The 25,042-nt window shown below is 41.6% G+C and overlaps 1 protein-coding gene and 2 long non-coding RNA genes across 4 annotated transcripts; 2 read left to right on the top strand and 1 right to left on the bottom strand.

Annotated features, from left to right (window-relative positions):
• The first annotated feature begins 945 nt into the window (after positions 1-945).
• LOC124875634 lies at positions 946-4,856 on the top strand. Its single transcript, XR_007040081.1, has 2 exons — positions 946-1,044; positions 3,065-4,856. It is a non-coding gene; the product is annotated as an uncharacterized LOC124875634 (long non-coding RNA).
• noc3l (NOC3-like DNA replication regulator) lies at positions 3,772-14,501 on the bottom strand. 2 transcript variants are annotated; one of them, XM_047377909.1, is made up of 21 exons: positions 14,329-14,501; positions 12,027-12,231; positions 11,827-11,953; positions 11,595-11,749; positions 11,442-11,516; positions 11,223-11,353; positions 10,640-10,801; positions 10,465-10,558; positions 10,216-10,391; positions 9,899-10,027; positions 9,662-9,793; positions 9,101-9,181; positions 8,914-9,014; positions 8,764-8,836; positions 8,622-8,685; positions 7,778-7,849; positions 7,509-7,690; positions 7,280-7,408; positions 5,416-5,513; positions 5,177-5,261; positions 3,772-5,062 (listed from the first exon to the last, which is right to left on the bottom strand). In XM_047377909.1, the coding sequence occupies exons 1-21, from the start codon at positions 14,335-14,337 to the stop codon at positions 4,949-4,951; spliced, it is 2,394 nt and encodes a 797-aa protein (XP_047233865.1). In that variant the 5' UTR covers positions 14,338-14,501; the 3' UTR covers positions 3,772-4,948. The 2 variants fall into 2 exon arrangements, with proteins under 2 accessions (XP_047233865.1, XP_047233864.1); XM_047377908.1 differs by having other exon boundaries at positions 11,442-11,519; positions 14,329-14,500.
• LOC124875635 lies at positions 5,438-6,164 on the top strand. Its single transcript, XR_007040082.1, has 2 exons — positions 5,438-5,571; positions 5,785-6,164. It is a non-coding gene; the product is annotated as an uncharacterized LOC124875635 (long non-coding RNA).
• Positions 14,502-25,042: the final 10,541 nt, after the last annotated feature.

Here is a 25,042-nt window from a genome sequence, read left to right as displayed (position 1 = left end):
GTAAAGAAAATCTCTGACAGCCATGATTACAAGCTAAGTGAAGTGTTTGTGACCTGCTGAAACATGTCTGACATTTTTCAATCTGAAGGCTGTTTGTTCTTCTAGGGGAGGTCAGGGAATGATGAATGAATCTACAACAGAATGGCTGCCTGAATAGACATGTGCTCAAGCAGGATAAGCTAGGATTGAATCAGACCTAGGTGACTGAATCTGACTGTTGGACTGGCTCAGACCTCCATCTGATGGTGACATCTGCTGGACACTTACAGGTTCTGCAGGGTTCTGAAGGTGACGCAAACCTGCAAGTGTCAGTTTTTAAAGCTTCAAATGTTGCATCATAGCTCAGTTTGTAAAGAAACACTTAACTGCTCCACACACACAAGAGTTCACAGTCCACTAAAACACACACAGCGAACAAAGAAACAAGGTAACTCAAAATCCTCTCAAATAAGCCCGAAAATGTGACAGGATATCAAGAAAATAATTGAATATTAAATGGGTAATATGCTTACAACCTTTTTCTAAACCATCACTAACACGAAATAAAAAACAAATAGTGGCAGAGAGGTTTTAAAATGGCAAATAACTGAAATACTACATATATGGAAAAAATAATTAGTCAGAAGGACAGAAAAATACCACTGTATCAAAAGAGAACTGGTTTTCAAACATTTCACCCAGTAAAACAATTGTTTAGTAAAAAACGTACAGCAAGATAGTAAAATAAACTAAAACTAAAAGAAACACTCCCAAATAACTGCACAAGAACAGAAAGCAGACTTTGTCTGATGGAAATCATCATCTGCTGCAACTGGATCACCACAACTGTTGCTTCAGTTTCAGGTTTGTTGGAACGGGCAGTGAATGCACAATCAGAGCTTTAGTTTCAGTTTCATTTCTCTTAAAGCGCTCAGGAAAATCACCACCAGAGCTTCAGCTTTAGTTTCATTTCTGCGGCAGAGCTCAGGCTGTAGATCAAGTTTCTGCAGAGGATGGAAGGGTCGGTTCTTGAGAGACTGGACTCATTACCATCACCATCATGAGGTATGTCTGTTTCTGTGTTCCAGCTCATGTCAGACTAAAACAAAACAGGTTTGAATATTAATATTGCTCATGTGTAATCGTTTCATTAAAACTTTCATTCTTCTTCTTGTTTTTTAACTTATTTTGTCATTGTTAGGTATTAAGTAGTCAAAAAGTCATAAAACCATAAAAATCTAATGTTGAATCTTTGAACAGCTCTGACGCAGTGAGGAGAACTAAAGCCTGGGACTTTGGGTATGACATTTGGAAATTATTTAACAGTTGTCAAACCATTTGGATTGTTTCATAACCATCTAAATAGAGAAGCACTGACTGAAATATTGCTGTCCAAATGCCCCACGGTAGGAAAATTAAACAGATTGTCAGATCATTCTTACAACCTGCCTCAGTTACTTTACTCTGATAGAACGTTGCAGCTTTAAACACAACCACACACACAAGACTCTTTATTTAGGTAGAACACTGACACATTCTAACCAGCACATATTTATTCTATTTTATTAATCCCCTCAGACATTTAAGCTTTAACTCGATGTTTGTTCTTTAGCTTTTCAGTAGCATATTATGCTTTGTCTGAAGTCTATATCCTGCTGTTGACTGTATTTTTAAAGCAGGAGGCCTCAGAATGCAAGTACTCTGAGTGAAGCTTTTTCATAGTTGTCCTAAACACCAAAACTTTCAATTCTGTAAAAACCCAAAACAACAGAACCCTCAGTCTTAAATGAACCAGCAGCAATTTATATCAGATGGATCACAATTACCAGGATGAGCAGCATTCCGCCTGGCATCTGAGACTAAATTGGTTTGCTCAAAACATCTGTAGACCTACCCACTTTTGTCTTAATACTCTGGACCTTGTGCTGGTATGTGGCATTGAGTGTGAAGAAAAAATACTATTTCCTCATAACCCTGTCCTGTCTGACCATTTTTAATAATGTTTGAGTTTAGTTTGAGTACTCCACACCTGAAACAAAATTTCTTTATAGTAGATCATTATCAGACAATGCTGTAACATTTGAAGAATCTGTTCGATTTTAATTTCCTCCCTATCACAGGAGAACACAGTGGAGGAGAGCAAATTAATTTCTAATCTTTGACAAATTTATGTTGTCATGGCATGGTGCATTAGACAGTGTAGCCCCCTTGAAAAAGAAGGTAATTATTCACAAGAGGCTGGCTCCTTGGTTTAATTCAGAGCTGCATATTTTAAAGCACAACGTTAAAAAATTGGAGAGAAAGTGGTGTTCTACAGAGTCCTACTTAATCTAGAAAATAGTCTACTGTTGTATAAAAAGACGCTTTGCCAAGCTAGACCATCTTATTTCTCATCATTAATAAAATTAACAATAATGCAACATTAATTAAATGAAACGGGAAGCCATTGAACGGTAAGCAAAACCGGAGTTATGTGCTCTCGTTTGCTTGCACCAGTTAAAAATCAAGAAGCGGCATTTTGTATCAGATGTAGATGTGAGAGGGAGGCCTGGCTATTTCCAATCAAAAGAGTTACAGTAATCTAGATGCGAGGTGATACAAGAATGGATCACTGTCTTTAGGTGGCATCTAGACAGGAGGGACTTGATTTTTGACGGCTGCCTCAACTGACAAAAGAGGACTTAAGTTTTAGGCTGGGGTCCATTTTTACACCGCAGTCACACTGATAAGAAACGCACTGTGTCCAGTCCTTGGTACAGCATATTAAATTTATTCCTGTACCACTGATGAAAAAACTGTTCAATGTCTCTGTGTTGATTCGTCTGACAACTCGTTCTACCAATGATTTGTGTCTTTCAAAACACTCAATTTAAAAAGATAGCTACAATTTTATAATTTAAGGAATTCGCTTAACCAATCATTTTAATTTAACTTTATACTTTTAATCCCTGTGATCATAAACTGTCCTAAGAAATGTTAAGATATTACTTCATTTAAATTATCAGTATTTAAAAGTTTTCCTAATGACTGTGAAACAAATATAACGATAAACTTGAATACTGAAAACATATTTCTTTAAATACAGAAACCAAGGAAGGTGTGGGGCTCTTTGCATCAGCAACATTTGGAGAACTGGAGTTTCTGGAGAGCTCATTCCGGCAACTTTATATCACCATCATAGAAGCTTTTTTCATCCAACAGATGGGAAGCAAAATCAACATGGAACACACCGATCCATCTCTAATGGAACTGTTTAATAGCTGTCCAGTCAACTACAGATCAAATAAAAACAGGACTGAGGGCCTCAGTCAACTCCATACTTAAACAACTTGGCCCTTTTGTCCTATTACCAAAGCCTGTTTGCTTTGGATTACAATAAAATAGCCAACTATCCATCTTTAACAATAAGCCCCATGACCTATGTCTTGTTTTGTAGGATGCCTTTGGCTCAAACAAAGATAAATACATTGAAGCTTGGAACTAATTATTAAGACACTTTTAGTGTCTCAACCAGGATTTTTTTTTGGCACTACTGGCCTTTATATTTGTTATTTTTCAAATGTAAGCAGACAGGAAGTGGGGTAGAGTGAGGAGGAAGACATGCAGCACAGGCCTTCAGGGTCGGGACTCGAACCATCAATCACTGTGTTGGGGACGGAAACCTTCTTATGGGTGAAGCGCCATGCCCCAGGATTATGTTTTCATTTATTCCTTCAACAGGATACAAAACTCAAACACACAAACCGTTTACACCACAGGAAACATATCTAAAAATAAAATCACCAAAAACAATTGAAAATACTGACTTTATTAAATAAAGCTCAACAACACGCAAAACTTAAAAACATGTTCTTTCTAATTAGATGAAAAACCAAAATTATTTAAACTCAGTTTAAGATTAATGAGTTTACTTCCTGTTGTAACTGTGGTTAAAACCTGAGCTGTGACACACAAACTGTGAGAGCTTATATTAAATGAAACAAACCCAAACTAGAACAGGGGAGGAAGGAAAATAATCTGATGGCTGTTTCCAGTCAGTAGGGTTCAGTTTGGTAAAGGGAAACCTCCAGACAAAGAATGACTACCAGAACAGAAAAATCAAAGCAATCTGCCAGATAAAAAGAAACCAAACAAAGAAATGAAAGACAAACAGGAATAAGTCTGAGGGCAAACTGTAAAAAACCAGTTGAAGCAAAACTGGAACCATCATTTTTACCTAAACAGGAAAGAACAAGGTTCCAGTGGGCTGACATTAAGCAGTCAAGGACTGGATGATTGGACAAAAGTGGGATTGAGAGATAAATCCCGAAAATGATGATGGAACTTCCCATCCTTATGAAAGTTGTAAAGATGGGTGAGTGAAGATAAGCAGCACATTTCAGTCAGAGTCAGGGATGGGCTGGAAGTGCAGGGCAGGTAAAGCAGCAGGACGATCTACTTGACTGGACATTTTCATGACCATAAACTGTCTCTCCACAGAGCAGGTTCTGGTCAACCTTTCCTTCAGGAACCACAGATGAGCTGAATGATGTAGCACTCAAAAGGTCCAGTTTCAAACATTATGAAGTTCTGATAAGACGTTAAAACAGAGGAACGGGACATGACGTCTAATGCAGAACTGCTGTTTTAATGATCGACAAACAGATGTGTCAGGTTTATCAGGTTTATTTTTGGTTTTCCTTTGATAAAAATAAGCTGCTGTCCCCAAACATGAAGACCAACATGTTGGGAATATTTTAAATCACCACGGTCGTGTGCTGTTGGTCTTTATTGTCTCATTCTGGAAGCAAGTCCGGGTCATGAATAACACCACCAGATCTTCCACTCTTCTACATCACCTGAACATGTTCTGAAACAGAATAAACCTGTTTCTCCAAGCTGATGTCTCCCGTCTCCTGACATAAATCAGGCTCTGTCTTCCGATGGTCCCCTCCTAGCAGGAGCCTCGCTCTGACACATCTTGAGTGTGTCAGTGCTGTGCTGCAGTAAAGTCTAGCTGTGTGTCCTCGGCAGCATTTAGGATGCTATCCACTTGTTTCTGCAGCTTGTCGTCCAGCAGTGCCGCTCCGACCACAAACTGATCCTGAATAGTAAGAAATGGAGCGCAGCGTGCGGGTGAACACACACACCAACACATAACATGAACATGACAATCAGAATGAAAATCATGGCTGAAGATGAGCAGGATTTTCCCTACCTTCTTTTTGGAGGCAGGTGGAGCCACAGGTGGGTTAAAGGTCATGTCTTTGACACTGTAGTCTTCAAACAGCTCCAGTGGAGACCTGAACAGGTGAGAACATCTTTGCTAAGTCTTTACTGGTTTAACACAGCTGATGAAACCTTGCTGCTGCTGAACATAAAGCTAACAATACTTTCAGCTCTGCTTGTAATTAAAGGGGTATATACTGTTCCTTTAAGAAGGTGATTTATTTGTACCTGCGGCAGAGCTCCACACTGAGTGCTGATGAGCCGTCACTGGGAGCTCCATGACTTAGATGACTTGCAAACCGCCTTACAACCGGGTGGAAATGTCTCTGAAGATACAGCAACAGACATGTTGATGTCAGACATTTGTGTCTATACATACCTGCAGTGAGTAAATGTACATGTGTATATGTACATATACATACACACTCAGAAAGGTTAGGGATATTTGAATTTCAGGTGAAATTTATGGAAAAGGTGAAAGTAGAGAAGAGTCTAGGCTGCTATAAATTCAGGTCAGATGAAACAGAAATGGTTGACCTGGCACTTGTAATATTCCTACACAGTTTATATGCCCAAAGTATTTTATATACATTTCAGAACTACGCTAGTCCAGACTCAGCCACCGAAAGCCTTGGTAGTCTCCAGCATCATTGGGAAAGCCTGTTCTGATGACATCGAGCACATAAGATGGCAGAGGCTTGCGTGTGTCACTCAGTGATGCTGTGTGCCCACCAGATCATCTGCCTACAGGGAAATATGCCATACTGCCTGAAATCTGAAGATATGTCAATTTACTCAATGTTTTAAAGATTTAGTATTTTAAGGTTTAATAGTCAGGAACATTTTGATGAATGTAGTTTATTTTTTCATGTACAACATTAAACATTTTGTAAAACTGATTGTGGTCCTACTAATTTACATGTAACAAAATCATCTACTTATAAGACACTGTAATAAATATGTTCTTACTAATTTAACTACATTTGTATGGAGCCATGTTCCTCTCTAACTATGTGATAAGCCTTAGAATATCAGGATTTAAACAGCAGCCCTTACATCCTGGATGGTCAGCTGCAAACCCAACATGAGATGCTAGAGCGGTCAGACTGAGCCTGAGTTACCTTACAACCACCACTGAATAATGCTGTCCAATGGTCCAAATTGGCCTGAATAATGAACTACAATATAATCATCAAAGTTTCTGCACACTTAGAGTCCTCCTTATTACTGGACTTTAATGGCTGGAAAGACTATATCAAGAACCTGCACTGTATCTAATACAACAACGGTCCCAATTTGGATCTAAAGAGTCCGGAGGGAGCTCAAGATTAGGATAATGTAACTAAATCTGGAAGGGGTATGAATATTTTTGAGCCTAACTGTATGTATGTATAAAATAATTTTTTAGCCGTAGTTAGTAGGCTTTTAGAAGTTGTGTTCTAGATGTTTTATGTAAAATATAACAGTAGATGTAATTCTGTAAAAAGATCTTTACATTTCCAACAGTCACACGATTAGCATTTTCAAGTCTGTTCATGTTGTTTCCAGGTTTCATATCTCTTCTCCCACCATTTAAATGATCTATTTAGGCTGTTGTAATTACCTCGTGATGCACTGGCGAGAACCCTGCACTACACTACTGTTGGTATTAGTCTGCAGTATTTAAGTTCAGATGATGTGGCTCAGTAGGAAGAGTAGTCGTCTTGCAATCAGAAGGTTGTGGGTTCGATTCCAGCTTCCTCCTGCCATAAGTCGATGTGCCCCTGGGCAAGGCACTTAACCTCAAGTTGCCTACCGATCTGCGTATCGGTGTATGAATGTGTAAGCGTTAGTGAGTGCGATCGGGTGAATGTGGCTCTAGTGTAAAGCACTTTGAGCGGTCTGTATGACTGGATAAGCGCTATATAAGTTCAGTCCATTTACCATTTAGAGTTTGAGCTTGTATACATTACATTTACATTTAGCTTAAACCATGGAAGTTTCTTTTTGAACCAACGCTGTATTCAGGTTGTGCCTAATTAACTTTTTATGTGACTAATTGAATTTGTTGACAATTAGTGGCCCTAGAGAGAACCTTGGTATGTGTATATACCTGCAGTGTGTGAAGCTCCCAGAGTGCAGTGTTCTGAGCGTTGCAATGTTCGGGTTCGTCCAGCTCTGGCAGGTAGAAGCCACTACCCTGAATCTCATTATCCAAAAGAAAGTCACACTTGGAGAATGACTGTCCCATGATTAAACAGAACAAAGAGGTTGGAGCTGAGCAGTCTGCTTCATTATTTAAAAACAAATGACCTGTTAATTAAAAGGTTTAACAGACTCACATGCATGGTGGCTCGGTTTGCTGCGAGGATTCCTACGCTGGCATTTGGCATGACATGCATACTAAGAGTGCTCAGTCGTTTGAGGAAGGCCATGGCCCTCTGCAGGGTCACCTGCTTCCTGCGACGAGTCAGCATGGCGTCCAGACAGCGCAGTACTATGATGATGTCATCATTGGGTGCCCCTGCGATAACCAGAGTGTTAAACAAAGCCATTTGACTTGCGAGGTCTGCGTTTGACTGGTAGTTCTATCAAGAAGTTGTGAACGCACCGGCGTGAAGCCGCATCAGAATTCTGTAAAGCTGAGAGTAGAAGTTCATAGGGTCGATGTTCAGGGCATCACCTGGTGCACAAAAACACACATATATATATATCTAGTCTGTACCTTTACAGTTCTCTAAAACTAAGTTCAGAACATATCTTAACCCAAAAAGAAGACAGAAACTTTAAAATGGACACAAAGTGAGCATGAGACAAGTTCCTTAATGAGCCACCACCTCTCATACAGTGGCAATTGCTCTAAGACTGCAAGGGAAGCTCAGCTTCCCTTAAAATGTCAAAAAATAAGTGATCAAATATATACTGTTGTGTGTACATGTCATTGACTAAATATGCGCTATAACATGCTCAACTTTTGTTCAGAATCAGATTCTTATCACTGGTAACGACACGGCTTTCCTCTCACTCATTCCCGCAGCTTCGCTGTGCTTTAAACAGTGAGTTCAATTGCGAAGCAAAATGCTGGGCTTTGTCCCACCCATCGGACGCTCAGCGTCTCTGGGGGTCTATGGGGCAGTGGGCTGGCCTCGGCTGGACCGGACACTCAGCTTCTGCATGATGATTGGATGATCTGTCTGAGGCTGAATCCCTTTTGGATTGACAGCGAAATGAGCGAATCAGCGATCTTGAAATTGAGCTTCTCCTCCTTGAAAGACCAGCATCCGCCACTGCTCTCCTCTTTAGACCACAGATTGTCCTCGTAATACAGCAGACTGTTCTGGTTAAATCGGATATCAGCTTCGTTAAACCATAAAATGTCGCACACAGCCTTGGGCGGGCCTTTAAAACATCTGAAACCTTTAGTGGTCATCACAGACACAGAAGAACAATCTGACCTTGTCCAGATAGGATGGTGAAGACTGTCTGGATGCAGTGGAGACTCTCCCGATTGGTCAGATTCTGCACAGATCAATGACCAAATAAATCATTCAATGAAAGATACAGACGACTAGGAGTGGTGTCATGCTAAATACTTACTCCTGATTGGATGAGGTTCTGCAGCACATTCAGCAGGTCATCAAAGAACTCCAGGTTAATCAGGTGAGCAAAACTGGGGAGAGGGGAAATCATGGCCATTACCAGGAAAGTATTAGAACAAAAATGCCATACAGACAGTGTGTGGCATACTTAGCCAGCCCTTCCAGGACAACAGGGAGGAGGACAGATTTCTGAGCTTTCTTCAGGATCCTGAAGTAGATGAGGAAGATGATGTTCAGAGTCTCAGTGTGCTGCAGAGAAATAAGAGGGAGGCGAAGATTTTAGGTTCCTTCTGTATGTCGTCCTCTCTGATTTTAATTCCTGAATAAAATCTCACCAGCTTAGTCTTCCTCTCTTTGCTCTCTGATGCTTCTGCTTCCAGCAGCTCTTTTTCCAGCTTCTCCTCCGCCTTCTTCCACTGCGTAGTGCACACGCACACACACACACGCGCACACACACACACACACGCTTTTTCTTAAGGCCCCCTTGTGGATGAAGTGATAGAGAGCTAATGATCAGCCTACATTAATTTTCTCTCTCAGCAGATCTGTAAAAACAAGCAGGCAGAACCTAAGGAAATATTTAGCTCATGAAAATCTCCTGCTTGGTTCTGGTTGAGCTGCAGAACCTAAGCAGTTCAAGCAGGAGCACATCTGTTACTGTTTGGGGGTTTACTTCTTCCAACGCTATGACCAACGTGTGCTCGTGATGGCAGAGAGCTGCTGACTACACTCTGTAGAGGGGGAACCAGAATTATCACAAACATAACACCTAAAACTCGCTGGTTGTCGGTTTGGCAGACAAACTTTACACTACAAGCATCTTCGTCAGCTTGAAACTAAAACAAAAGATACAAAAAATATTCAAACTGCCTCTAAACTCTAGCTGTTTTGTTTACCTTCCTCTGCATCCTGGACAAGTTCTTCTTCTTCTCTTTGTTTGTCATAAACTTCTTTTTTGTTGCTGTGGCCTCCAGGTCTTTCTTCATCTCCACCTCCTTGATCCTCAGACTGAGCAGAGTCCGAAGCATCTGTTTAAAGTGAGGTGGAGAACCAAGGTGAAAGAAGTGGTTACTAAGCCCAACAGTCTTAGATGCATAGAACCAGAAGAGGTTAAGATGTAATTGATTTGTTACCTCAGGTCTGACGCTGTAGTTGAGACTCTTTATGAGGCCAGAGATGACCCGCACAGTGGCCAGTGATGCCCCACCCACTCTGTCTTCCTGGAAGAGCTTCCTGAACGCATCACAACACATGTCTGACACCTGCAAGTATAAATCCATGAATGCATTAGAACGTCAACATCTGCTGACCCACCTGATCTGATCTACTAAAAAAAGACATATGAGCTTATCTGCTTGAGCTTAATCCAACCTGACCTGATCAGATGTATCTCAGATTTTCTGTCTGACCTGATCTACCCGAGCAGGAGCACATATCCAGAGTGTCTCACCGTCTTCAGGGGGTCGTTCATCAGAGGAACCAGAGTGACAATGATGTTGTTGTGGAAGTTGAAGTGTGGCATAGTGAGCAGCAGTTCACATAGGCAGCGGACAGAGACCTCAGCCAGGCTGCGGTAGGACTGAAAGCTCACTACCTGACTGCGTTTCCTCTTCTTCTGCTTCCAGTCTGGAGATGAAGACAGTGTAAGTCTGTGTGTGTGCGTGCGTGTGTAGAGCTGGTGTGTGTAGCAATGATGTACCTTTGATGGTCTGTTCCAGATCCTCCAGATAGAACTTGTACTGACTCACGAGACTTTCCTCAAACTCTCTAAGCTGCTGCGTCTCTTTCTTCACCTGCAGAACAACCAAAATATAGCTACTGTTAAAACATTCTCAAAACAGTCATAAACCACAAACAAACTGTGCACAGGTGACCTTGGTGTTCTTCTCTGCAGGGGTCAGAGGTCGTATCCTGTAGGTGGGGGCGATGTCTTTAAAGACCTCCATGAGAGAAACCATCACCATCTTCCTCACGGAGACCGCCACGCTGGGGTCAGCCTCCATCATCATCCCCCGGAGCTCCTTCACACGCTTCATCTGCAGAACATGCCACCATAATCACATCATCATCAGTCCCATCTTTACTCTCAACTTGTTGTAAATGATTTTTAGTCACTTCAGTTTGATTTGATTAAAATAAAGAAAGCGACTGGTTAACTGATGTTTGACATAACATGACATAAACCACAAGACATTTCAGACAAAAACCTAGCTGAAATACCTGGGAAATAAGCATAAACAAATATATTACAGAATACATTATAAATAATAAACGGTCTTGGTGCCACACTTACACGATTTCAAACTCCATTTTTCCTTTCCACATAATTAGGTAATGAGTCAATAGGATTTGGATGTTTCTTAATTGAGTCAGAATCTTGATGCATGAAAAACAGATTTTATTTCCAACCCTCACTCATTACCATCATGATGAATTTAGACCAGCTGCAACACTTACATTGTTTAATGGATCTGAAATGATTGTTGAAGCCAGGCTAGCAATGCGCTGTTTCTTTATGTTTAATGCCTGAACTCTGAATTGCTCTCTCTGCTCCGGTGTCAGCTCCATGAAGCTCGGTGACGCACCCTCTGCACAGGAGGAGTCATGACAGGCACATCAGACGTACAAACTCAGTTCTGACTGATTTCTGACGAACCAACAGGCTTTGTTTCTTACCGTTGTCCTCTTGCTCTGGCGTCTCAGCGAGTTCCTCCTCCTCTTCTTCTTCTACTTCATTTGGATACCGTTTAACTGCTTGAGACAAGCAGAGCAGGAATGTTAACAGGCGATCGCAGAAATCAATCAGAGGATAGGTAACGTGGAAACTACCTCTCTCGATGCACCTCGGGATCACACCACTTTTGTCTTTGATCGGAAGCAGTTGGATCAGCTCCTTTTCCTCCATCTTTGCCATTTTCCTTGGAATCTTCTCGTAGCTGCGGACCACATCGGCGCTCCTCTTCTTGCTGCTATGCACCGGCCCGCTGGGAGAAAACAGACACACCTCGGTCACTGCTAGCTCACTCCGTCATTTGACAACAGGTAAGTGCGTGTGTGCTACCAGGAAGACAGGTCTCTGGTTATGAAGGATGCTTTTCGGGCCATGGCAGTCATCTGCTGCAAGTCTTCTTCATCCATCATATCTGTGGGCAGGCTCTCCAGGAACTCCTCCTCCTCTTCCTCCTCCTCTGTCAGATGGAGAGAATTGGTTTACTAATAGACTCATAAACTGCTGCATGTGTCCATTCTTCAGCGTCTCACCTGGTCTCTTCCTGTACGTCTCCAGTGGGCGAGGCATCTGCAAGGCGGCGCCTTTCATGGCCTGCCGCATCCTCTTCTGCTCCTTGCGTTGCTTCTTGGCGACATTCTGCTGCTTCAGTTGACGGTTCTTTACCTTGTTCTCCAGCTTCATGTCGCTTGTCTTCAATAGGCGACGGAAAGTTGGTCGGCGCTTCTTTGAGCGGAGCTGCAGGGGGTAAAACACAGCATTTCTACTTCAGCTGAGATGCTTCTAATAATATTTAAGCAATTTTTTGTGGACCTGTTCAAAATGTCTGCAGTTTCTATTGTACAATTTTAACAAAAACCACCTGTAATATTTTTATTTCCCAAAAAATGACTGTATTAATCCTACCTCTGCCCTTTTCCACATTCTGTCCCCTTCAATCCACAAACCTCAATGTATTTTCTTGAGATTTAATGTGACAAGTAAACATGCAGAACAGCTGGTCCTGAGCACCAGGATTGGGAACCACTGAATAAAAATCATTCCATTGTGGCATATTTAGTGTCTCGACATCGACTCAGATAAAAACAGGGTACTGTTATGGGCAGGTATTATTAGCCATGAGCTAGGCCCGACTCAAAATCAACTCCCAAATCCATTAAAAATTTTTAGAAGACAGCTTTTTTAAACTCTGCTATAGGAAAAAGTCTATATCCTTTAAGATGGCCATAATTTTTAAGCATACAGCCAAAAAAAAACTAGTTCAATATTTTTTGCCACTCATAGTTAAACTAATATATATATATTCATTGCACAGAGTGACATTTTTCAGGCCTTTATTTCTTGTTCTGTTGATTGAAAAATGCATTGTCTCATGATCAATGAAAAGTTAGAGCATATTCATAGAAAGCTGAGTGGAAGAAACAAGCAAAATCCATTCAACAATTTGGGGCCGCTTCACAAGAAGTGGACTGAGGCTGGAAGTCAGCGCATCAAGAGTCAGCATGCACAGATGAATCCCACACATGGGCTACAAATGTTGCATTCCCCATGTTAAGCCACTGCTGATTGGCTGCCATTCGCCACGATGGCAATGACTGCTTGCTTCTATTTTATTTTTGTAGTAATTCCAGTATTAAGCTGGAATTGAACCTAGGACTTTCTGCAATACTAGAATGTCATGCATGTGAAGACAGCAGGAATGGCTGTAACTAAAAATCTCATTTAACCTGGAGCACATCCTTGGTCGATGTCCTTTAAACACAATGGCTTGATCAAAACAATAGTTTTCTTTTTTAAATTTTCTCTACAGAAACGCTCCAGTCCAGTTAAGTGGATTAATGCATCTATAATTTGGTTTGCTAACTGCCATAGAGAACCACAAGAAGACGTCGTCGACAGAAGAAGCACATAAATTGAAGGACACCACCCATTCTGCTAAATGTCTATAGCAGAATGTCAGTATAAGCAGAGTGAAAACCAGTTAGCCAAACCCTGCTAATTAACCATTTATTGTTAGCATTCAGTGTTGCTCCAAAAAGTAGAACAGCAAGAAATTAAAATATTCCACACCATTACATAAAACTTCTACTAAATTCAGAGGGTGTTCTTTACATTGGTCTCTCGTCATGGTGTGCACCTTTTAAGAAAATTATTATATCTTTAATAATAATAATCAGTATTATTTTAGTATTGCCAAAATAATAATTGCTCACTGTTTTAAAAACAATTTAGGTTTTGGATCAGGGTGTTCCGTCTTTTCCTTTTAGCCTACCTGATGTTGTCAGGCAGGATCTAGAAATGATTTGTTGATTCTACATGTCTGACAGCAATGAAGCATGGGTGTGGATGGTGGAACTGGATCAAAATATATGGAGTTATTACAGTTAATCCATGATTTAACAAGAGGATCAAATGAGTTTTCCACATAGGGCCAGGTTGGTTTGGATAGCTTTTTGCTCCCTTTAATAAATGAAATCATTATCTGAAAACTGCTTTTTGTTTTTACTCTCTGACAGAAACATTTATGTGAAACAGAAAAGCAGACATCTGTAAGGGGTAAATAGAATGTCTCTGAGGACCTAGACACTGGCAGAAACACACATAGCTCTGAAACACTAACTACTGCCTCAAATAAATGCACAGGTACGGTGGCGACCCAATGGAGACCCTTCGGGCTGAGACCTAGCAACCCTTAGTGAGCCACCAGCAGCAGAGGTCTGTGCAGTTACAACCTGAGATTTCTGTCTGCATACTGCTTTCAACCTGCTCTGAACGGAACCATCTGAAGCTCGGTCCTGAACCAGCTATGTTCCTGATGCTAACAGGTCCTCTCACCGGGCCCATGGTTGCAGGAGGTCTCCGAAGCTCTGTTCTCTCCTCCTCGGCTGGTTCTGAATAACTGGTTCGGTCTGTTTGGGTCAAAGTCAGAGATGAAGGCTGAACTAACACGTGTTTACAACCACCATGGCACAATCCGAAACAGTTCCGATCCGCCTGACCCGGAAGCACCAAAATAAGTAGTGCGTAACTACAAGTAACTGCGCCACCTGACGGGGGAAGGACCGCTGAGAAAAACAACACCCAAACAGCAAAAAACAAACCAGAAATATAATCACTCAAACAAACGAACCAAGAGACCGGTCAGAATAGCACACATACCAGAGGATTCATGAAAAGAAGATAAATTAGTTTGAGCACAAACTTCTGAATGGTAAAACAAAGCCACAGTGAATACCAGAAACGAACTTGAGTAACAGAAGGATCTTGTACATAAAAAATATGTCAATTAAATCAGGAGTAAAACAGATATTTATTTTTCGCTGTATTACTTTACATTTTTTAGGGTTGACAAATTCAAAATCAATTCTTGGAAAATAAGATTTTTTTATTTTTATTTTTTTTTATTTGTGTGTTCCTAAAGCAGTTTGCTTCGGGTCATTGTCCTGCTGGAAAATGAACCTCAACCCGGACCAGTTTCCCAGGCCTTGCAACTGAAAAACATCCCGCATCATGATGCTGCCACCACCATGTTTCATTGTGGGGATGGTGTTCTTAGGGTGATAGGATGTGTTCTGTTTGTGCCAGACGTAGAATTTTCTTGGTGGCCGAAAAGTTACATTTTAGTCTCATCTGACTAGAGCTCCTTCCTCCATACATTTATTGAGAAACCCACAGGCCTTGTAATGTAATGGCTGTTCCCTCTTACATAAAGCCCAGCTCTGTGGACTGTATGGCTTATTCTGGTCATATGGACAGATCCTCCAGTCTCTGCTGTGTAACTCTGCAGCCCCTTTCAGGGTGACCTTTGGTCTTTGTGTTGCCTTTCTGATTAAGCCTTCCTTGTCCAGTCTAAGGGTTCTGGTGGGCAGCCCTATCTTGGCAGATTTGCTGTGGTACCATGTACTTTCCATTTGAAGATGCTCCAAGGGAACATTAAATATCTGGATATTTATTATAAACCCACCCTGATTTTACTTCTCAACAACTTTGTCCCTGACTTATTTGGAGAGCTCCTTGGTCTTCATGGTGTGATGCCTCCTGCTTAGTGGTGTTGCAGCCTCTGGGCCTTTCAGAAAAGGTGTGGTTATACAGGCAGTTTATGTGACACTTCGATTGCACACAGAAGGACTTCTTTTCACTACTTATGTGACTTTTGAAGGTAAGTGGTTGCTCCAGAACTTGTAGGGGCTTCATAGCAAAGAGGTGGATACATATGCGCATGCCAATTTTCATTTTATTTGTTTTTATTCTTTTTTCATATATATTTTTCACACACACATATATACAGTACAGACCAAAAGTTTGGACATACCTTCTCATTCAAAGAGTTGTTTTATTTTCATGACTATGAATATTGTAGCTTCACGCTGAAGGCATCAAAACTATGAATTAACACATGTGGAATTATATACTGAACAAAAAAGTGTGAAACAACTGAAAACATGTCTTATATTCTAGGTTCTTCAAAGTAGCCACCTTTTGCTTTGATTACTGCTCCACACACTCTTGGCATTCTGTTGATGAGTTTCAAGAGGTATTCACCTGAAATGGTTTTCACTTCACAGGTGTGCCCTGTCAGGTTTAATAAGTGGGAATTCAAGCCTTATAAATGGGGGTGGGACCATCAGTTGTGCTGTGCAGGAGGTGGATACAGTACACAGCTGATTGTCCTACTGAATAAACTGTTAGAATTTGTATTATGACAAGAAAAAAGCAGCTAAGTAAAGAAAAACGAGTGGCCATCATTACTTAAAGAAATGAAGGTCAGTCAATCCGAACAATTGGGAAAACTTTGAAAGTGTCCCCAAGTCCAGTCGCAAAAACTATCAAGCGCTACAAAGAAACTGGCTCACATGAGGACCGCCCCAGGAAAGGAAGACCAAGAGTCACCTCTGCTGCGGACGATAAGTTCATCCGAGTCACCAGCCTCAGAAATCGCAGGTTAACAGCAGTTCAGATTAGAGAACAGGTCAATGCCACACAGAGTTCTAGCAGCAGACACATCTCTAGAACAACTGTTAAGAGGAGACTGTGTGAATCAGGCCTTCATGGTAAAATAGCTGCTAGGAAACCACTGCTGAGGACAGGCAACAAGCAGAAGAGACTTGTTTGGGCTAAAGAACACAAGGAATGGACATTAGATCAGTGGAAATCTGTGCTTTGGTCTGATGAGTCCAAGTTTGAGATCTTTGGTTCCAACCACCGTGTTTTTGTGCGGCGCAGAAGAGGTGAACGGATGGACTCTACATGCCTGGTTCCCACCATGAAGCATGGAGGAGGAGGTTTGATGGTGTGGGGGTGCTTTGCTGGTGACACTGTTGGGTATTTATTCAAAATTGAAGGAATACTGAACCAGCATGGCTACCACAGCATCTTGTAGCGGCATGCTATTCCATCCGGTTTGGGTTTAGTTGGACCATCATTTATTTTTCAACAGGACAATGACCCCAAACACACCTCCAGGCTGTGTAAGGGCTATTTGACCAAGAAGGAGAGTGATGGGGTGCTGCGCCAGATGACCTGGTCTCCACAGTCACCGGACCTGAACCCAATCGAGATGGTTTGTGGTGAGCTGGACTGCAGATTGAAGGCAAAAGGGCCAACAAGTGCTAAGCATCTCTGGGAACTCCTTCAAGACTGTTGGAAAACCATTTCAGGAGACTACCTCTTGAAGCTCATCAACAGAATGCCAAGAGTGTGCGGAGCAGTAATCAAAGTAAAAGGTGGCTACTTTGAAGAACCTAGAATATAAGACATATTTTCAGTTGTTTCACACTTTTTTGTTCAGTATATAATTCCACATGTGTTAATTCATAGTTTTGATGCCTTCAGCGTGAAGCTACAATATTCATAGTCATGAAAATAAAGAAAACTCTTTGAATGAGAAGGTATGTCCAAACTTTTATGGCAGCCTTGCTTCTGTCAGTCTGCCCCTGGCCAGCTGTGGCTACAATGTAGCTTACCACTGTCAGTGTGTGAATGTGTATACGAATGGGTGCATGACTGATTGTAGTGTAAAGCGCTTTGGGGCCATGGGACTAGATAAAGCGCTATATAATTGCAGGCCATTCACCATTTACCATGCTTGGTTCCCAAGAGTCACACAATGCGAGGGGGAAGTGTGGTAGCAAGACAGCGGAGCTGCACAAAATTATCCTTCTAACACTAAAAGAGAGCAGCCATAAACTGCAGTTAATACAGAAAAGGAGACACTGACTCTGTGCAAGAACAATGATATGTAGAATATTTTTATTTGCATATGTTCAGCATCGACAAGTGTAATGGAAACTAGTAGTTATACAAGGGCAGCAGTGATGATGGACGATCAGAGGTGAAGCCAGGAGCAGAAGCCCACCCTCGGTGGTGAGTGGAGTGGAGGAGAGAACAGGACGCCCCCTCATGGATGCAGCGATCTCCTCCAGAGCTTTCTGATGATCTGTTTCAGTGGTGAGGTGAATCAAGGGATCCTGTGGAAAAAGGCTACCCCATTTCTCCAACCCATCCTTTAGGTGGTTAGCCACCTCTAATCTCCGTCATGAAGAGCTGGGGGAAGATAGGAGGTGTGAAAACAGTTTGGCCACGATTTCATCTTTCTTGAACTCCTTCTCCCATCTTCTTGCTTGGTCCACTAGGCTGGTTCCTTCTGTCATTATGTGCGGTTTGTGGTAGGAGCAAAGTGCAGAGAAGGATGCTAGGAGCCAGCGGAATGAAGGTAAGTCGAGTTCTAATTCTTGCCCATACGGAGTCCAGACACAACAAAACACTGAAGGGTAACCTAATGACCAGACCAGGTATAATAAACAAAAACACAAACTCAAAACTCAGACACTGGCTGGCATGAAATGAGATTAGATTACACACAGGTGAACTCTGTTTAGTCATTAGCAATCATCAGGCAACTTCTGAAGGCAATCTGTTGCACTTAGAGTAATGGGGGCTGAATACTTTTGCACACCGCACTTTACAGTTTTATATTTGAAAAAAAAAGTTTTAAATCATGTATAATTTTCATTACACATCACAATTATATACCTCTTTGTGTTGGTCTAGCTCATAAAATGCCAATAAAATATATTTGTGTGGTTGTAATGTGTGTAATATGTGGAAAAGTTCGAGTGGTATGAATACTTTTACAAGCCACTGTAAATGGTTTCTCCCCCTGTGTGAATAGGCATGTGACTCTTCAGATGGATTTGCTGTGAAAATCCTTTACTGCAAACACTACAAATAAATGGTTTCTCTCCCGTGTGAACATAGATGTTATCCTTCAGATCACCTAGTTGTGAAAAGTCTTTACTACAAACACTACAGGTGTATGATTTCTCTCCTGTGTGAATGTAGATTTGACTCTTTAGACATGCCTCAACTGAAAATCCTTTCTGAATATTACAAATAAATGATTTCTCCGCTGTGTGAACAGGGATGTGAATTTTGATTTGATATTGTGACGGCTTCGCTGCGGTATGGGTCCACATGTGCTTTGTGAGATTTTCCTTCACATTAAAAGTTGTACCACAAACATCACAGGAAAAAGGTTTTTCTCCAGTGTGAAGTCCCATGTGTTTCTGAAGAGAACTCTTTTGTTTAAATCCTTTACCACAGAGATCACAGCTATGTTCTCGCTCTCCACTGTGAATCATCAAGTGTAATTTAATGTGAGATTTGCGTTTTGTCCCGCAAAGATTAACTGGATCCGGGTTCCTGTTTACATCTGATCCTCGACAGTACTGTCCATCAGGTTCTGTTTCCATCTGTTCAGCAGAGCTGCTGGTTGGAGCTTCTGCTTCACTGTTGGCTTCAGTTTTGATTTGATAAAGCTCTGATAACTGAGGTTTCTCATACCTTCACTCTTCACAGTAAGCTGCGATTTTCCTGACTGATCCACAGTTCCTACTTTTCCTGCTTTATGCAGTGGGCCTGCACTAGTTCTGTCAGAGGCTTGTTTCTTATTAACAGGGAGTTAACTGTCGCCATCCGATGGAGGGATTGCTTCAAAATCAGATACTTGAAGCAATCAGCAGTGCTAAAATAGAAAACTTTTTACCAACTGGCATTATAAACTAAGTTTGACAGCGTTGCGTTATCAATAGGATTGAACTGAAAGGCACGTATCTAAAATAGAAACTATCAATGTGATTGGATAAATCCTATTATATATTTTTTGATATAAACAAAATCTAATGCCCCTTTTCCACTAGTCCATACTCATTGCAGTTTGGTACAGCTCTACTTGCTTTTTAGGCTTTTTCTATAAGTAAAGGATATGTGGAAACCTTTCTATTTTTAGTATCTCGTGTGCTTATCCAGAGTGCTTCTTCTTGCTGCCAGCAGCCATCTATGACTCTTTCACTCAGAGTCTGACAGCAGTCATAGACTGCGCAGCTGTCAAAGCTCTATTTAGGCTCGAGCAGGAAGGCTGCAAGAGCCTATTGTAATCGTAGGATTTCTTATTCTTTCTTTCTTTTTTCCGTTGCATCTTTGCGGGGCAATTTGGGACTTTGCCAAGCCCCTAGATGCACACGATTTTACCCAAAGTTGTCCCCCGATGAAAATTTTGGTTCCTTAATGTCATCGCCAGTGGGCATGACCATACCACTTAGCCATGCCCCCAAACGTGAGAAAGGCCGAACCGTAAGTCGTAGAGATCTGAAATTTGGCACACAGGTAGAGTTCCTCAAACCAAGAAAAAAAGTCTCTTGGGGGTATGCCCTAAAACGCACAGGAAGTCGGCTATTTTGGGTCAAAGGCCAATTTTTGGTCATTTTTCACTTTTACTCACCTCGAACTTTAACAAACTCCTCCTAGGGATTTTGAGCTATCATATTTGGTCAATATGTAGTAAAGGCATGGGGGATTAAAAGTTATCAAAATCGTGAGTTTTTGGCCATGTTTAGGCCGGGGCACGAAAATGGCATTCATGCCCAAAGTGAAAAAATGCAATAACTTTCCCAAAGAAATCACACCAAAGTTGGCACGAAGGAGTCATATACTGACATCATCAAAGCCACGCCCCCGGAGAACAGGAAGTCACTTGTTTTTACTGGGAAAGGTTGCTATCTGGCTGGCTACACTCAATCAACTTGAAACTGTGTCAGGTGACTGATAACTAGTGGGTCTAACATCGTTTGAAGCACAGTGACTTTTCATAAAAGGGCGTGGCCGTGGTGGCGTGGCGAAGTTGGACGTCACACCTTGGTCATACGTTTGGCTTTAATTTCCACATACATCATCTGTTCTGCACCAAATTCAATGTGATTGATCCTAGTCCAGTCCCCAACACAGATATGATGACATATTTGGTGGGCGTGGCCTAATTCGTCCACAGCGCCCCATAGAAAATAAAAAAAAATCAGCCCCAAGCCATGCTTTGACCGAGGAATCTAAAATTTGGTACACATATATAACTTGTCAAGACCTACCAAACAGTCTCTTGGAGCGTTGGTCCAAACCCAACAGGAAGTCGACCATTTTGGATTGAAGTTGACATTTAGACCCCGGATTTGCCCTTTCTAGCCCGCATATCTGAGCAAACTCCTCCCACAGCTTTTGACTTAGAGACTTGAAAATCACTCAGTATACTCTTAAGGGATTGGGGATCAAAAGTTATCAAAAGCTTTTTGATACATGAAAGCGTGTGGGCGTGGCTAAGCCTCAAAATATGACTTCTCGCCATGAAAGACGAAATTGATATAGCTCCTACAAGGAAAGTCACAGAGACCTGAAACCTTCTGAGATTGATCTGCCTCTAGGCCTGAACAATATTCACTGATCACATGCTGACATCATCGAAGCCCCGCCCCCTGAAAACAAGAAGTGTCATGTTTTCCTTTAGAGAGTAAATTTTTGATGTTCTTTACCGAATCAATGTGAAACTGACCCAAGTAACAGATAACATGATGGTCTAAGACAGTCGCCAATACTGACTGCTTAAAGCTGGAGGGTGTGGCTATGACGGCGTGGCAAATTCTGATGTCACGCAACGGCCATAAGTTTGGCTCTAAAGTACACATGCATGGTCCGATTCACTCCAAAATAAATATGGTTGATCTTTGACAACCCCCAAACAGGTCTATTGGATTACATTGGAATTTGGATCAACAGCGCCCCCTAGGACACTTCAAGGGCTATATCTCCCTCATACATCATCGGATCCTTTTGAAATGTAGTATACATGATTATGAGTTAATGATGGATATGTTAACACAGTCAATTGATGACATCCTTTTAGCCCCACCCACTAAGAAACAAATGAGTGTAGCGTCCACCAGGAAGGTCCGATTTGCTCCAAACTGAATATGGTTGATCTTTGTCAGCCCCTAAACAACTCTATTGGATTACATTGGAATTTGGATCAACAGCGCCCCCTAGGATATTTCAAGTGCTTTATCTCCCTCATACATCATCAGATCCACTTGAAATGCAGGGATCAATGCTGAACATGTTGGCACTGGCAATTCATGACATTGTTTTAGCCCCTCCCACTAACAAACAAGTGAGTGCAGCTTCCATCTGGAAGGTTGGATTTCCCCCAAATTTTTAATACTTCTCGCCAGACCAGAATTCTGCATGAGTGAAGATCATGACATGACGCCCACAGTGCCACCTAGAAGCGAAATTCGGAATTGAACGGCGGGCTCGTTGGTGGCGTGCAGCTGGTGTTGCCAGGCTCCCACGGTCGCTGCACAGGCCAAGTTGTGCTGAGGTGCAAGGGCCTTCAATGCTGCAGCTTCAATTGTGTTTGTGTCACTACAAATCACATCACGTTACTTCAGATTGTGTGGTCGCCTTGCTATTGACGATTTCGCCCACACTGAGATGGTGATCAATTGTAATGGAAAATGAACCAAACCGTAAAGAGCAGACTCGATCTGATTCAAGTAAAGGGGACTAGGGACTAATGGAAAAGGGGCATATTTGTCTTGTAAAGTCCCTCAGTGTAACATATATTGTGAATTGTGCTATATATATACCAAATAAATAAATGAATTTGTAGAGCTCTTTTTAGACACAGTATTTCCACTAGCATTAAAGCAGTTTGCACTTTGCTTTAGTTGCAATGCCTAAATGGTTGTTTACAGGCTGCATTAATTTATCACTTTGATCATTTCCACCATCTAGCAGCCCTTTTAATACTTCCAGCCAGAGTTTAATTGCTCCAGTCCAGAGAAACAAATGTGTCTCTTTGCTGTCTTGTGTCTGCTCCAGTTCTGAGGTGGATGCTGCAGGTATGGAGGGCATCAAACTGTTCCCTCTGTGGTCTTTTGCTTCATCCTTCCCAATGTCAGACATCCTTGATCAACTTCAGATTCTTCTTTTCACAATCCTTGTTTGCAACCTTCAGGAATTAAAGGTTTCAGTCATTTAACCTGTACTGAAATTCTGTACTGAAATTGGAATCAGACGCAGATCCTCTGATCCTCTGATTGAAGTGATCCTCTGATCACTTAAATTGTATTGACAAAAACTGTAAACTGTAGCAGGGCTGAAGCGATACTTCAAAGCGGAGAGTCAGATATCTTGGTCAGAAGGTCTGTGCCTCCTCTGTAGCTGTCGCCAGTCTTTCGGTCCTCAGCTGAAGACCAAGGCTTAGAGGAGGTCTCCACAGATGAAGTGGGCTTACTCACATTGTCCATAAACCCAGGGTATGAAATAGTCTTGTAGTACAAACCATGAGTTTCAACATAGGAAACACTAACAAAGTCACTGCTGTTCGGTGATTTAGCTCCCTGGTGGTTAAAATCTATTAACTTTGCTAATAGAGGCTCATTAAATTTCTTCGGGAACTGACTAGAAATAACCAGAGCGGTTAAAAACAAACATGTAGGGGCGATATCTTCACAAAAACTGTCAAGTAGAGCCTGAGACATTTTTCTGGTCAGATTTTGCTGGTCAAGCTAACATTGCTACTTTCAGTTTTGTTCTCCTCACTTCTTCTTCTGTAGTTCATTGGCGGATAGCAAACAACTTGAAGGTGCATTACTGCCACCTTTTAGTTTGGGGTGTGGGCCAGAAGTGCAAATCCTCCCAAATAAATTCTCATAAACAGTCCTGTGTTTGAGAATACCCCTGCATTATTGACCTCTGGATAAATAGGATTTTCCTTTCTTTCAAATGTGCTATGAATATGTCCCTCTGCTGCCGATACCTTAAGCAATACATAATAACATATTCCATCGTCTCATCCTCCCCCCAACATTCACATTCCCCAGTTAGATGCTTTCCAATCACTCTCAGTGTACTGTTAAGCCCAGTGTGTTCCAGTCTCAAACGTGAAATCATGTCCTAGAAACGGCTTGTCATCTCATTGTCCCAGTCTTTTTGCCATAGTCTCTTGATATTAGTTTTGATAATGCTCTTACTTCAGCCTTCTGAAACTTGAGTGGGAAATCTATACTATATCTATACTACTTATTGTGCTCTACTTCGATATGGGTCGGTACCCATAGTAACATCACTTTTTTCCCCAGTATTCTCACTCTGTTCACTACCTGTGCTAGCTCTAATACTATATCCATTCTTGATTCTGAGTCAATGTTCTTCACACTAATTAATGCACTACTAGAATCGAAAGTGAGTAAACCTTTATCTGGCTCTCTTTCTTCTCCCAGTACATTGCTATAAGCAGTGCCAGCTGTTCTCCTGTATACACCGCCAAATTGTTACTTGTTCGTGTATTAACTTTAATGCCAAGGTCAGGAATAACAAACCCAACCACAACCCTACCATTCTCTATTTTTGAATCATAAGTATACACCATAAAATAGTCAGGATACTTCCTCCACATACACTGCCTGGCCAAAAAAAAACAAGGCACCATCAAAAAAAAAAAGACCACACAGTCTACACACACTAATATTTTGTTGGACAGACTTTAGCTTTGATGACAGCACGTATTCGCTGTGGGATTGTTTCGATAAGCTTCTACAATGTCACAAGATTTATTTCCACCCAGTGTTGCATTTATTTTTCAACAAGATCTTGCGTTGATGATGGTAGAGTCTGACCGCTGTGCAAAGCCTTCTCCAGCACATTCCAAAGATTCTTAATGGGGTTAAGGTCTGGACTCTGTGGTGGCCAATCCATGTGTGAGAATGATGTCTCATGCTCCCTGAACCACTCTTTCACAATTCGATCCAGATGAATCCTGGTATTGTCATCTAGAAATATTCCCGTGCCCTCAGGGAAGAAAAGATCCATTAATGGAATAACCTGGTCATTCAGTATATTCAGGTAGTCAGCTGACCTCAGTCTTTGAACACATACTGTTGCTGAACCCAGACCTGACCAACAGCAGCAACTCCAGATTATAGCACTGCTCCCACAGGCTTGTACAGTAGGCACTAGGCATGATGGGTGAATCACTTCACCTGCCTCTCTTCTTACCCTGATGCGCCCATCACTCTGGAACAGGGTAAATCTGGACTCATCAGACCATATGACCTTCTTCCATTGCTCTAGAGTCCAATCTTTATGCTCCCTAGCAAACTGAAGCCTTTTTTTCTGGTTAGCCTCACTGATTAGTGGTTTTCTTAAGGCTAAACAGCCTTCA

This window comes from Girardinichthys multiradiatus, chromosome 10 (assembly GCF_021462225.1).
Source record: "Girardinichthys multiradiatus isolate DD_20200921_A chromosome 10, DD_fGirMul_XY1, whole genome shotgun sequence".
NCBI classification, from domain to species: Eukaryota; Metazoa; Chordata; class Actinopteri; order Cyprinodontiformes; family Goodeidae; genus Girardinichthys; species Girardinichthys multiradiatus.
Note: the sequence above shows the minus strand (reverse complement) of the source record. Positions and strands in the feature narration are given on the sequence as shown.